This window comes from Equus asinus, chromosome 3, assembly GCF_041296235.1.
Source record: "Equus asinus isolate D_3611 breed Donkey chromosome 3, EquAss-T2T_v2, whole genome shotgun sequence".
NCBI classification, from domain to species: domain Eukaryota; kingdom Metazoa; phylum Chordata; class Mammalia; order Perissodactyla; family Equidae; genus Equus; species Equus asinus.
In genome coordinates this window covers 54967781-54982276 of record NC_091792.1, presented here as the reverse complement: position 1 = coordinate 54982276, position 14496 = coordinate 54967781, and the positions used below count along the sequence as shown (strand labels likewise).

At 38.5% G+C, this 14496-nt stretch overlaps 1 protein-coding gene and 1 non-coding gene across 13 annotated transcripts in view; one reads left to right on the top strand and one right to left on the bottom strand.

Moving 5' to 3' along the window:
• Nucleotides 1-14496, top strand: part of NEK1 (NIMA related kinase 1) — a 220342-nt gene that overhangs the window by 28821 nt on the left and 177025 nt on the right. For all 12 annotated transcript variants that reach the window (XM_070505065.1, XM_070505062.1, XM_070505061.1 and 9 more), the window contains 4 exons: nucleotides 7594-7677; nucleotides 10271-10338; nucleotides 10470-10556; nucleotides 12982-13036. In XM_070505065.1, coding sequence (XP_070361166.1) covers nucleotides 7594-7677; nucleotides 10271-10338; nucleotides 10470-10556; nucleotides 12982-13036 — 294 coding nt within the window. The remainder of the gene's footprint in view (nucleotides 1-7593; nucleotides 7678-10270; nucleotides 10339-10469; nucleotides 10557-12981; nucleotides 13037-14496) is intronic.
• LOC123284862 (U6 spliceosomal RNA) lies at nucleotides 11558-11662 on the bottom strand. The gene has a single exon (XR_006526307.1). It is a non-coding gene; the product is annotated as a U6 spliceosomal RNA (small nuclear RNA).

The following is a 14496-nucleotide window of genomic DNA, read 5'->3' as shown; positions in this document are numbered from 1 at the left end:
ATTTCTTTACTTGTGATTGGTCTATTCAGATTCTCTATTTCTTCCTGATTCAGTTTGGGTAGGTTGTATGAGTCTAGGAATTTATCCATTTCTTCTAGGTTGTTCAATTTGTTGGCATATAGTTTTTCATAGTATTCTTTTGTGATCCTTTGTATTTCTTCGGTATCTGTTGTGGTTTCTCCTCTCTCGTTTCTAATTTTATTTATTTGAGACTTCTCTCTTTTTTTTTTAGTGAGTCTGGCTAAGGGTTTGTCGATTTTGTTAATTTTTTCAAAGAACCAACTCTTTGTTTCATTGATCCTTTCTACTGTGTTTTTTGATTCAATATCATTTATTTCTGCTCTAATTTTTATTATTTCCCTCCTTCTACTGACTTTGGGCTTTGTTTGTTCTTCTTTTTCTAATTCCGTTAGGTGTCATTTGAGGTTGTTTATGTAAGATTTTTCTTGCTTATTGAGGTGAGCCTGTATTGCAATGAATTTCCCTCTTAGGACTGCCTTTGCTGTGTCTCAAATCATTTGGTACAGTGTGTTTTCATTTTCATTTGTCTCCAGATAATGTTTGATTTCTTAATTTCTTCAATAATCCATTGTTTGTTCAGTAGCATGTTGTTTAGTCTCCACAGTTTTGGCCCTTTCCCAGCTTTATTCTTGTAGTTGATTTCTAGTTTCATAGCATTATGATCAGAAAAGATGCTTGATATTATTTCAACCCTCTTGAACTTATTGATGCGTGCTTTGTTTCCCAAGATATGATCTAGCCTTGAGAATGTTCCATGTGCACTTGAGAAGAATGTGTAACCTGCTATTTTTGGATGAAGTGTCCTATATATATCTATTAGGCCCATCTGATCTAATTTTTCATTTAATTCTGTAATTTCCTTGTTGATTTTCTGTCTGGATGATGTGTCCATTGGTGTTAATGGGGTGTTGAGGTTCCCTACTATTATTGTATTGCTGTTGATGTCTCCTTTTAGTTTTGTTAATAGTTTCTTTACAAATTTTGGTGCTCCTGTGTTAGGTGCATATATATTTATAAGTGTTATGTCATCTTGGTGGAGCATCCCTTTTATCATTATATACTGCTCCTCTTTGTCTTTCTTTATCTGTTTTGCTTTGAAGTCTACTTTGTCTGATATAAGTATGGCAACACCTGCTTTCTTTTGTTCATTATTAGCTTGGAGTATTGTCTTCCATCCCTTCACTTTGAGTCTGTGTTTGTCTTTGGGGCTGAGGTGTGTTTCCTGGAGGCAGCATATTGTTGGATCTTGTTCTTTGATCCATCCTGCCACTCTGTGCCTTTTGATTGGAGAGTTCAATCAATTCACGTTTAGAATGATTATTGAAACGTGGGGGCCTACTGTTGCCATTTTATCACTTGTTTTCCGGTTCTTTTGCATTTTGTCCTGATGGAGAGCTGTTACTTTGTGTTATTGTCCTTCTGCTTATCTCCTTTGTTCTGGATTTTGTAACCCCTTTCCTTTGTTTGATTTTTCAGGAATGAGGTTCTTCCTGAGCATTTCTTGAAGAGGAGATTTTGTGGTGATGAACTCCCTTAACTTTTGTTTATCTGGGAAAGTTTTTATTTCTTCATCGTATTTGAAGGATATTTTCACTGGGTAGAGTATTCTTGGCTGCAGGTTTTTGTCCTTCAGAGTTTTGAATATTTCATTCCAATCTCTTCTAGCCTATGAGGTCTCTCCTGAGAAATCTGCTGATACCCTTATGGGTTTTCATTTCTAAGTTATTTTCTCCTGCCTGGCTGCCCTTAGTAGTTTCTCTTTGTCATTGACTTTTGCTAGTTTCACTACTATATGCCTTGGGGTTGGTCTTCTTGGGTTAATAAAGTTTGGAGATCTATTGGCTTCTGTCACATGAAGTTCCATCTCTCTTCCCAAGTTTGGAAAGTTCTCAGCTATTATTTCTTTGGACAGGCCTTCTGCCCCCATCTCCTTCTCTTCTCCCTCTGGTATACCTATAATCCTTGTGTTGCATCTCCTAATTGAGTCAGATAATTCTTGGAGAGTTTCTTCGTTTCTTTTTAGTCTTAGTTCTCTCTCCTCCTCTGCCTGCAGCATTTCTATATTCGTATCCTCCAGATTGCTAATTCTGTCCTCCATATTATCGACCCTACTGTTCAGAGTGCAGATTTTTCTTAATCTCCTCCATTGTGTTCTTCATCTCCAGTATTTCTAATTGGTTCTTCTTTATAGTGTCAAGCTCTTTTGTGACATAGCTCCTGAACTCACTGAGTTGTCTATCTGAATTCTCTTTTAACTCGTTGAGTTTTTTAATAATGGCAGTTTTGAAATCATTGTCATTTAGGTTATGGATTTCATTGTCTTTGGGATTTTCTGGGTGCTTATCATTTTCCTTTTATTCTGGAGATTTAATATATTTTTTCATACTGCTTGATGGCGTGGATTTGTGCCTCCGCATAGAGATAGCGTTTAGTCGCTGCTTCCACTTATTGCAACTGGTGTGTGTGTGGGTGGGGCAGCTGTTTAAAGTGCACCAACCAGGAACCCTCTCAGCTGTTACTGACTGGACCTGGACCCCTCCTTGTAGTCACAGTGGTCCTGTGGGGTCCCTTGGCCGTTTTGGAGGCACTCGCTGGGTGGGGCAGCTGTTTAAAGTGCACCAACCAGGAACCCTCTCAGCTGTTACTGACTGGACCTGGACCCCTCCTCGTAGTCACAGTGGTCCTGTGGGGTCCCTTGGCCGTTTTGGGGGCACTCGCAAGGGGGCCTCAGGCTGCTGATGTCTACTGTTGCAGCCCACTTAGACACACTCCCTCTTTGTGGTCTGCAGCAGTGTTGTGGGCTTTCCCAGCAGCCAGGAGCAGGATCACCTATAATCACGACTTTTACCCTAACAGAGCCCACAAGATCACACTGTAGGTCCCAGCAGAGCTATGGGTATCTTCTGCAGTCTGTCGTTAGCTCACCTAGCTGTGCTACTTTTGCCCCAGGCCCTTCCTGGCTTGCGATTGCCAGTCGGGACCTCTCCGCAGAGGCTTTCGCTGAGGCTGCTGTAGGAACCTGGAGTTCCCCCCTGGGCTACGTAGCCATTTCACTGGAGCTCCACTCTGCCCCACTCCAGTCTCACGGGATCTCTGGGAGCCCCTTGCCTCGTCTGGGACACGGCCAGAGTCCGTGGGCCTGGCGGTGGCTTGTAAGCTGCTGCCTTGTGGAGAATTCTGCTCTAGGGAGCTTCCTGGTGTTCCAAATGCTGGGCGGGGCCTCCCTGCCAATGGCAAGCAGAGGCCCTCCGTGCTGGGGGGTGCAGGACCCTGGAGCATCCCCCCAGGCTGCAGAGCTGGGTGTTGGAGCTCCACCCAGTCCCCAAGCACGTCCACGGGAAGTCCGGGCACCCCCTGCACCAACCCGTGCGCTGGAGACCGTGGGCCCAGCAGCAGCTGGCGGTCTGGTGCCGTGCAGGGGAATCCACCCCCCGGGAGCTTCCCTTTGTTCTGGATTCTGGGCATGGCCTCCCTGCTAATGGCGAGCAGAGGCTTTCCCTGCCGGGGAGGTGCGGGACCCCGGAGCCTCCCCCTGGGCCGCAGAGCCAGGTGCTGGAGCTCCGTGTCCCCAAGTACATCTATGGGAAGTCCGGGCACCCCCTGCACCGACCCGTGAGCCGGAGACTGTGGGCCCAGCAGCAGCTTGCGATCTGGTGCCTTGCCGGGGAATCTGCCTGCCGGGAGCTTCCCTTTGTTCTGGATTCTGGGTGGAGCCTCCCTCCTAATGGTGAGCGGAGGCCTTCCCTGATGGTGGGTGCAGGACCCTGGGGATTCCCCCTGGGCTTAGGTGTAATCGTGGGGGGCTTGAGTAGGGCTGTTGTCACCTGTTTCCACCGTCGCTCCGCTGGTGAGTGCACACTCCCTCCCTTGGTGTGTGGCAATGCTATGGGGGAGTCTGCTGGAAGAGAGCCTCCTGCAGGAACTATGCTGTCCGGGGGTCGGGGGTCGGAGAGTTTTCACTTATTTCCACCTCCTCCCGGGGGGAAGTCTGTCCGCCTTCCGATGTATAGTAGCACGAGACTCTTAGGCGTCTTGAGATGCTATCTGGATATCCTTTGTTAATTGGTGAATGTCCAATTAGTTGTAGATTCGAGGGGGAGAGACAAAGAAGACCACTCACTCTGCCATCATGGTCCCGCCTATTAGCACATTCTTATTGCAATTGTCCTCTTAATTGGGTTGGTACCCAGTGTAGCTGGTTGCTAGGCTCAGGGGCGTACAGTTGTGATAGGCCTGAAGCCAACAAGGCTGATGTCAGTTCTCTTAGGAGTGCAGGTGAGTAGGGCTAGCCCTTGGCATGGAGGCACTCCCTTGTTTCAGGCTTTGGAATGTGGGCCTGATCCTTTTTATGGCTATTTGTGAAACACAAGTCTTCTGCCACCGATAAGCCTCAACCCCCCTCTGGACCACATACACAGTCAACACAGTCCTGGTCCATGCACGCTTCTCAACCCCCTGGAGCATACCTCACCGCCACACTGCAGAGGCCCCCACCTCTGCCCCAATGCCCCCCACAGTTCACCAGGTCCTCACACAAGCCCTGCCCCACAGAGGCAGACACCTTTGCCTGCCTGTAGAGGATCAAGGCATTCAGTTAATACAGGCTGAAAAGTAGCCTGAGGGCTTGCTGTTAGGTGGGGCCAGTCCCTAGGGCGGGTTGTCTGCCCTGGCTGAACTGGATTAAATCTGTGCTCTAGTGGGTGTGGCAGACCCCTGGGCTAACAGCCCAAGGGATGCACCTCAATGGCCCCCACCTGTGTCCATATCAGCATGCCTGGACCAGCTCAGAACAACGGCCCCCACCAATGTCTTAGTCTCCAGAGAGGATCCTCCTCTCACCAAGATTCTCCCAGAGCCCACCAGGTGAGTCTCGTTTCACCAAAGGACAGTCAGCCTTCTCTCTGGTGATTTTAGGTTGCTGCAATGAGTGAGTTTGTGCGTGGGCCCTTTAAGACCCAGATCTTTTCGACTTTCGGTCGATAGCTTTTCTGGGGTGTCCTCGCTGCAGTTAATAGCCAGCAAAGCCAGACAGTAAGACCCCCCTCTCAGGTGGGCTGAATCCGAAGGATGGTTATAGCAGTATTGCCCCCGCTACGGACCTCACTCCTCCAGGGAGGGCTGCGTACCTTAGGTTGGCTCCCGCCTGGCCAGCTGAGAAGCTCCGCTGCTCCCAAAGGTGGCTTTTTTCCTCTCTGGCCAGAGTTACTGCCTGTTCTGCTTTCGTCAGGACTGTCCCTTGTTGTGGGGGTTCTGTTTATCCAGTTTTCAGTTTTCAATCCAGGGTGATTCTTCCTAAAATTGTTGTAACCTGGTTGTGTTTGTGGGAGGAGGCGAGTTCAACCTCTGCTCACAGCGCCATCTTGACGACAACTCAATCTATGGCTGCTTTTACGCTGCAATGCCAAAGTTGAGTTGAGGCAGAGACCCTATGGCCTGCAAAGCCTAAAATATTGATCATCTGGCCCTTTATAGAATAAATTGGCTGACTCATGGTCTATGAGGTTACTTGTTAACTTTTTTTGCCGATTCCTGCACCTACTAGGTACATTGTTGGTCCTGAATACATATTTATCAAATTATAAAGGAGTACAGGTATGGGAAGTCTGGTAATGACAAACCCCATCTGTAAAATGAGGCACAGGTGATTTCTAAGATGTGTTCTTGTTCTCCTGGTAGGCTGTGTAATGGTAAGACTCAAGTGTGCTTTATTTTCATCTTTTTGTACTTTGTCCTCTCCCTTCCCTGAGGGGTTGAATTAATTACTCTCTCAATATACGTACTGCTGTTATAAAGCTTGTGCAGTTTATTATCGGTATTTGTTTATAAGTATATTTCTGCCACCATATGAACTCAGAGTCAGAGAATGGTGTTTCATTTTTCTACCTATGGTGCCTTATGTGAATATGGAAAGGAACTTAAAAATCTGTGTAGTCCTCAGTAAATATCTTTTGAACTGAACTGAGAGGTTTGTTTTTTTAAAGAAAATTAATTTTAGGTTATTTTAATGTAGTATTTTTTTTTTAAGTACTGAAGAGAGAAGAGTAAAAAGAAGGCTTCTTACTTACCTTTTATCCTGTCTTCTGAAAATTCACGTCCCTGAGGTCAACACTGTTAACTGATGGGTGGCAATCGTTCTGTGCTTCCTTCCTACACACACACACACACACTCTCTCTCTCTCTCTCATGTACATATATAGAGAGTTCAGCTATGTATTATACATAAACATATACCTTAAAAAAGTCCTGAGCATACTATTCTACAACTTTCTTTTTGTCGTTTAACAGTATACACAGAAGTACTTCATTCTTTTCAGTGGCTGCATAATATTTCTAGTACAGTGATATCACAATATATTTGACCAGGCCCCTTGATGATATTTAGGTGTTTACATTTTTTTGCTCTGATGAACAGTACTGGGGTAAACATCCTTGTACATATCCTTTTGTGCTTGTGATATTGTATCTCTAGAATAAATTTGAAATTCTAATTGCTCTTTCAAATGATATGTGAATTTAAAATTTTTATATACTTTGTCACGTGACTAATTAACTTTTCCACAAACAAGGTGTACAGAGACTTATTTCCCCACATTCTGACCAACACTGTGTATTATTTCACTTTTTCAAGTTAAAATGGTATCTTGTTTTAATTATTATTCTTTTTAATTTGGAGGATATTGGTATTTTCTGTGCGTGTTCATTGGTTTATTTTTCCTCTGTCATTTGCCTTTCCAGTTTTTTTGTCCGCTTCTTATTTTGGCTGCTAAGTCTTTTCCTTAGAAATTTGGAAGAACTTCTGCGTATTAGAGAATTAGCAATCAATCAGTTATGTTGAAGGTATTTTCTCAAATAATTATTAAACTTGATTATGTATTTTGCCAGGCAGATGTTTTGAATTTTATATAGTCAGCCTTGTCAGTCTTTTTTCTTGTGACTTGTGGTGTTTGTGTCATGTTTTGAAAGTCCTGCTTCAATCAAAGATCATAGAAAATTAACTTATGTTTAATCATTTTATAGTTTAATTTTTTCATGTTTAAAAATGTCATCTACTTGGAATTCAGGACTGAGGTAGAAATTAACCCTTTTTACTTTCAAGGGCCAACTCCAGAGAGTGTGTTTATATTTAGTGAATGTGGGGAGACAAAAAAGTCAGAGATGTCTCCCAAATTTCCAGCCTGATTTTTTCCTCATGTGATTTTCATTTATGTAGAAAAAAGATACATTTAAAAACAAAGTTATCCACCATCCTACTATCATAAAATATAAATTATTTCCATTTTTCACTCTTCTCTGGAAATTTCTTTCCATATTTATTCTGATTTATAAAAGATGCTTCAGTAGCAGTCTCTTACATTTTAAAGTTAGTGTGTGCCCTGCACATAGTGTCAGTTGCTTGAATATCTACTTAACGTTAGTGACTACAAACTAAAAATAGATTATAGCCTAAATTTTTTTTTAAGGATTTAGTTCCCCTCAACCCCAAATATTCCTCAGTCCTTTTAATAGTCAAGGAAAGACTACTATGAAATGTGAATTGTAAAATAAATGACAGATTTGATTTTTCCCCTCTAGATTCTGGATTGGTTTGTACAGATATGTTTGGCCTTGAAACATGTACATGATAGAAAAATTCTTCATCGAGACATAAAATCACAGGTATGTTAATTCCGTCATTAATAATTTCTAAATGGATATGGACATGGGGCTAGCATAGTCTTGGGGCAAAATTTTGGAACCCAATCCAGTTTGCATATCCTATAAATCTTCTTCATAACCATCATGTGTTTGATCTCCTTTCTACTTCCTAAATCTTCCTCTTTCTTGGTTTATTCTCTCATTATGTTGGAAAAAATCCAAAAAATGGATGTGTGGAAGATACGTTTTTTTGAGATTTTGTGTGTCTGAAGATGACTTTATTCTCTTACTTTAATAATAATTTGGATATAAACTTCTAGGTTGGAAATTGTTTTCCTGCAGAATTTTAAAGATACTGCTCATTTGTCTTTTGAATTCTAGTATTACTCTTTAGGAATTTAAGGCCATTATGACTTCTTATCCTTGTTTCTTCTCTCTGGATGATTTTAGAATATTCTCTCTGTCCCCATTGTTTGGAAATTTCACAGAGTTGTACATTGATGAGGTTCAGCTTTTATACTTTATTCTGTGTATGGGTTTTTTTGTCTTTTTTTTTTTTAATGAGGAAGGTTGGCTCTGAGCTAACAGCTGTTCCCAATCTTCCTCTTTTTGCATGAGAAAGATTGTCACTGAGCTACCATCTGTGCCAATCTTCCTCTATTTTGTTTGTGGGACGCCACCACAGCGTGGCTTGCTGAGCAGTGTGTAGGTCTGTGCCCACAATCCCAACCCAGGAACCCCAGGCCATGGAACCTGAGCACACAAACTTAACCACCATGCCACCAAGTCGGCCCCTATCCTGTGTACTTTTGACCTGAGAATGTATGTTTCCTCTGGAAAGTGTTTAGCTATATTTTTTAAAAAATATTGTTGTTCACTGCCTTCATGGGCGTCTTATGGATTTTTTTTCCTAGACGTGTTTTGAAACTTCTTTATCCTTTCAAGTTATCCTATTTGTTCTTTCACCTTTTATCTCTGTGTCTCTCTCAGCTGCATTTTAGGTGAATTTCTCAACCTACTTTCTAGTTAACTAAATCCCTTTTTAATTTTGTGTAAACTAGTGCTTATCTCATTTATTCACTTTTTTATTACATTGACTATTTTTTTCTCTCCAGTATTTTTAAATGCTTTCTCATATACATCTCTTTTCATTCTGGTTGTTTTGTGTTTCATAATGTCTTGTTCTTTTTAAATGAATATCTGTTCCTTCATTTATCTCTGCAGTTTTCTAAACATGTTTATGGTAAAGTTTTTGTTGGACTGTTTTATAAAATTAATTCTATCTGAAGTGAATTCTTGTTCTGATGATTGTATTGGCTGTTTTTCTTCGCATTAGACTTCTTCATGTATATTGGATTTTCTTGGGGGGAGGGCAGGCTCTTTTGTGGAGATGTTTTGTCCCCACAGCCCACTCATTTTGCGTAGAGGTTTCTTTCATGGTTGCCTCACGTGGGCTCTCTAAGTTCCCAGGGAAGGGAGTTCTCAGGGAGTTCACTCCTGGTGTCAAGGCTGTGTGTCTGTCTTCTTACCTTCTTAGGCCTGCAGCTTCTAGCCTAATAGTCCCAGGATGAGAAGTAGAAAGAAGAGAAACTGTGATGGGAGCTCCATACCCCATCTTTCCTGTCCCCTGACCCTCTGCCACCTTATTTCATTTCACCCCATCTTACTTACTCCACTTAACCTCACTTTATGTCATCTTTGGCTATGAGCATTTCCCTGAGTCAAGTCTCCTGACTGATATGGAGTTTAATTCATATTACCCCAAAACTCCTGGCTTCACTGATAGAGCACTGGAGTTCTGTATTTGTGAATGTAAATCAGGTAAATTACTGGAAAATTTTAAGGCTTTATTGTGACATATTTTATATACCATAAAATCCACCCACTTAAAGTGTACAGTTCAGTGATTTTTAGTGTATTCACACAGTTGTGAGACTATCGCTGCTCTCTAATTCCAGAACATATTTTATCATTCCAAAAAGAAACCCTATACTTATTAGCAGTCTCTCCCTATTCCCCCTCCACCTGGATGCTGGAAGCCACTAACCTACTTTCTGTTTCTATAGATTTGCCTATTCTGGACATTTTTTATAAATGGAATCATATAATATGTGACTTTGCCTATTTTAAAATTTGGTTTTCTTTTATTGTTATTGAGTTGTAAGAGTTCTTTATTCTGGATACAAATTCCTTATCAGATACCTGATTTGCAAATATTTTCTCCAATTCTGTGGATTATCTATTCACTTTCTTGATGGTGTCCTTTGCACAGAAGTTTTTAATTTTGATGAAATCCAGTTTATCTATATTTTCTCTTTTTGCTTGTCCTTTTGGTGTCATATCTAGGAAATCATTGCCTAAACTAGTGGCACAAAGATTTACTCCTGTGTTTTCCTCTAGGGGTTTTATAGTTTTAGTTCTTATATTTAGGTCTAGAATCTATTTTGAGTTAATTTTTGTGTATGGTGTGAGATAGGGGTCTGCATTCATTCATTTGCATGTGGATATCCAGTTATCCCAGCGTATTTTTTAACTGGATTCATTTTTATGGAAAAAGTTCTGAACTTGGAACTGGACTATAATAGTATTTCTGATTTTTTTCTCTTTTTTACAGAACATATTTTTAACCAAAGATGGGACAATACAGCTTGGGGATTTTGGAATTGCTAGAGTTCTTAATAGGTAACATCCATTTTAAACTTTGTTTTAATATAATGTTTTCAGTGAAATTTTAATTCATGATGATGTATACGTGATGATTTGTAATATCTTTAAGTATCTTAAGCGTCTACAATAATGCTCTTTTGTTCTAGTACTGTGGAGCTGGCTCGAACTTGCATAGGGACTCCATACTACTTGTCACCTGAAATCTGTGAAAACAAACCATACAATAATAAAAGGTATTTAAAGTGATATTCATTACATGATATATTTCCTTTCAGTCTTTCTCTGTTGTATTTATTAACCTTCAGAGTATTATTCTAAAATCCATAATGCACATATGTAAACATATATATACTTTTTTTAATATATGATGAGGAGAATTAAAAAGAAGCTATTTCACTATCTTACTAAAGGAACTATAGAAAGAATCACTTTATTATTTAAGTGATAGTTGGAAATAAAATGCTTTCTTTGGTCTTTCTGTTTGTAATAGTTACTTCCTATTGAATTATAATAGTTAATATTTATTGAACACTTACTGTATACCAGGCACTGTTTTGAATGCTTTCTATGTATTAACTCTTTTAATCTTCACAATAACTTTTTGAGTTGTAGGTATTCATCATTAGTCATTTCCTTATAAGGAAAAATAATGTGGAGAGATCCTGGGCATGTGGCTCCCAAGCCCGAATTCCTGTCCCTGAGCTGTCCTATGGCTAACAGATTGTCCAATATGGGGATGGAAAGAGGAATTCTGCCGCTGAATTCCAATTACACTTTATTTTCTCTCACTTTTTCTAATTGAAAAATCCCAACCAAGAAACATTGGTCTTAATTTTGAAAGCACCTGTAGAAGCCACATGGAAGAAAGTGGTGGCTGGCAGTAATGCGTGTATGCATGATTGTTATCCCCCCACCCCCACCCCCCAGCTTTTTTTTTGAGGGTGGAGAGAAGTTGTATTTTCAACCTGAGCAATAGAGACTGAGACCATTATCCTAACAATGTATTTTTGAAATCAATTTAAATCACGCTAATCAGTCTAGTCTATGGAATGTATTATTAGTGGATATTCTAAAGGATACCAGCATTTTCTTTGAGCTAAAGTAATTTTACATTTTAAAGCTATTTCTGTCTCTTGTGGATAAATCAACTGTGAAAAATATCAGTCTTTATCTTTTAAATTAGAATGGATTTAATCATCCATTGGAGAATTCTATATAAAATTAATTTTGTGGGAAAAGCGCTTTAAAAATCTAATGGATTTGTGTGTCATCCTTGCGCAGGAGCCATGCTAATCTTCTCTGTATTGTTCCAATTTTAGTGTATGTACTGCTGAAGCAAGCATAGCACAACTAGAAGGACCTACAACTAGAATATACAACTGTGTACTTGGGGGGCTTTGGGGAGAAGAAGAAGAAAAAAAAAGGATTGGGAAGAGGTGTAGACTCAGGTGCCAATCTAAAAAAAAAAACACAAAAAATATAACAGATGAGCATATTTTTCTAAATGTATTTTAAAGTATTAATAGGATCATTAGTTTAATGTTTTTGTTTATACTGTTCAGTATGTAACATGTACAAATCACTAAATAGCTTAATTTCATTTCCATTTTTCCCAGCTGAATCTTGAAATTAAATAGATTTGTGGGGTACGAGTTTATATTTGTAGATTTTTTTGTGAGAGTTCAGGTAAAGATAACCTTAGGATTTCAATAATGGATTTTATTCTTTTCCAATAAGTTCAGCTTTCGGGAACAGTGGATTTGCTTTTGTTGACTTCTGAGAGCCACTGTAGCTCTGAACTATGAGGGTTTTTTCATCCTTTTAAAAAGTGGAAATGGTCCTTTTTTTTTTGAGGATGATTAGCCCTGAGCTAACGTCTGCTGCCAATCCTCCTCTTTTTACTGAGGAAGACTGGCCCTGAGCTAACATCTATGGCTATCTTCCTCTACTTTATATGTGAGACGCCTGCCACAGCATGGCTTGACAAGCAGTGTGTAGGTCCACACCCAGGATCCAGAGTGGCAAATCCTGCGCCACTGAGGCAGAACGTGCCAACTTAACCGCTGCACCATCAGGCTGGCCCGGTCTTTTCTTCTTTTCTTTTCATTATAAAAATATCTGCTTAAAATAAAAGAGAGGAAGAGACCATGTATAAAGAAGATAGTGTAACTAAGTCTTTAAATTAGGATAAAATAAAATAATACATTTACTCTTTCATAACATTTCGGTTGGCTGTCACAAGTTTATTCTTGCTTAATTTTAGTAAATTAATATTTTTACATTCATTAAAGCAGTATTTTGCTTTTATAATATTTTCTAAGTCAGAGTATTTTGCAAATAACTGAATATAGCAGTTTGACTTGTGAATAAGATAACTAAATGGAATATCCATGAAATTTACTCATTTTGTTCTGTTAAATATCAAATTTCTATCATGAAGAACTTTAAAATAATTACTTGAGCAAAGATTCTTTTTATAATCTGGGATAGCTGCTTTTATCATTTGGTTATGGTTGAAATTTTAAATTTTAAACGATGTCTTATGGAACTCATATTTTTGCAAAGTATTTTTATGCTGTTCTTGGTTCCTTTAAATGAAAAAAAATTTTAAGTAAATTCTGATACCTAGAGAAAATTTCTCATCTTTTTCTTTTTTAGTGACATTTGGGCTCTGGGATGTGTCCTTTATGAGATGTGCACACTTAAACATGCAGTAAGTAGAATTTTCTGAGATGTTTTAAAAATTATGTCAAAAAGTACCTATAATATTTCTATTTTTAAAAAGTTACAAGTCATCTTTCAGATGAACCTCTTGTGTTAGAAATTCTTGTGTCAGTTTTAAAATTTCTCCTCTGAAGTATAAATTTAAATTGATTTTCTTTTAACATATATGCATGTATTACATATGCATGTTATATATTTGTTATTATATATGTATCATACTTTTTTCCAGAAAATTATTTCTAAAGGCAGAAGTAAATTTGCTATCTTTTTAATGTTAGATTCATACAGGAATTTGATATTTTAGCTTAACAAATTTTATTAGTTTCATTTTAGTAATTTCTTTCAAAACACCAAAATTATTTGAGTTTGGAATTTAAATTATCAAACGAATGCTTTTTAACATACTCATTGAGAGATTTTATCAATTTAAATACTCTAGTTCAGAGTATTTAAAATTTTCACTTTTGAGACTTTTTTGAGATAGCACGTAATACACTAAAAAGGGGAAGTTCTAAGCCTAAATAGGTTGAATTTTAATCACTTTCTGTTTCAAAAATCTTGCTTTTTAAAAATGCTTCCCTCATTGATTAAACAATAATGTATTTTTGTTACAGAAAACTTAAGAAAGTACATACAAATATAAAGAAGTGAATATTAAAAGTAATTCTTCCAATCAATAATGAGTACTTGTAATATTTTGAGGTTACCTTCTAAAATTTCTTCTAGATTAATTTATAGAATGAGATTTTTTTTTCCCCCTCAAAAGTTTGATTATATTGTATAAGCAGTTTTAGCGTGTTCTTATTGCCTGATATTATTTGGAGAGTATTACTCTTTGTTGTGTTTCTTCAGGGTTGCATGTTCTTCTACTCTATTGCCTTAGGTTTTATTTTTCTTTCTTAAGGCGAAAAACATAGACTGCCAAAGTGATGTGGGATGGTAGTTATCAGATCTGTATTTGAAGGAATTGGTCAGTTTTTCTGTGACATGTAGTCATTTTAGGTCTAAATGAGTGTATTTTTTAAAAATATTTTCATCTACATTGTTCATCACTGTTGCTTCTATGTTTTGGAATTGTTTACTCTTAAGTGGACACATGAAATTAAGTAATTCACTAACCTTTATTTATGAAGAATATGTCAGTTGAGAAATAAATGAAAATTCACTGTAGTGAAGGAATAAGAGTAACCTATCTTTTTGCATTTAGGATTCCTTCTTAGGTACATAGATATTTCTAGACATTTGAATTGTATTCAAATTTTAATAAACTGAATGACATATTTTAAATGTGACAGGAGAAGTCAACATTGAACAGAACTCTTTTATAATTGGTATAGTCACCAATGCCTTATTTATAGCATGTTTTATTTCCTTATGTGTATGTTAGGAACATATTGACAGTGTACAACTGTTCTATACTATTTTAGCAGAGATGACAGAAGCTTAATT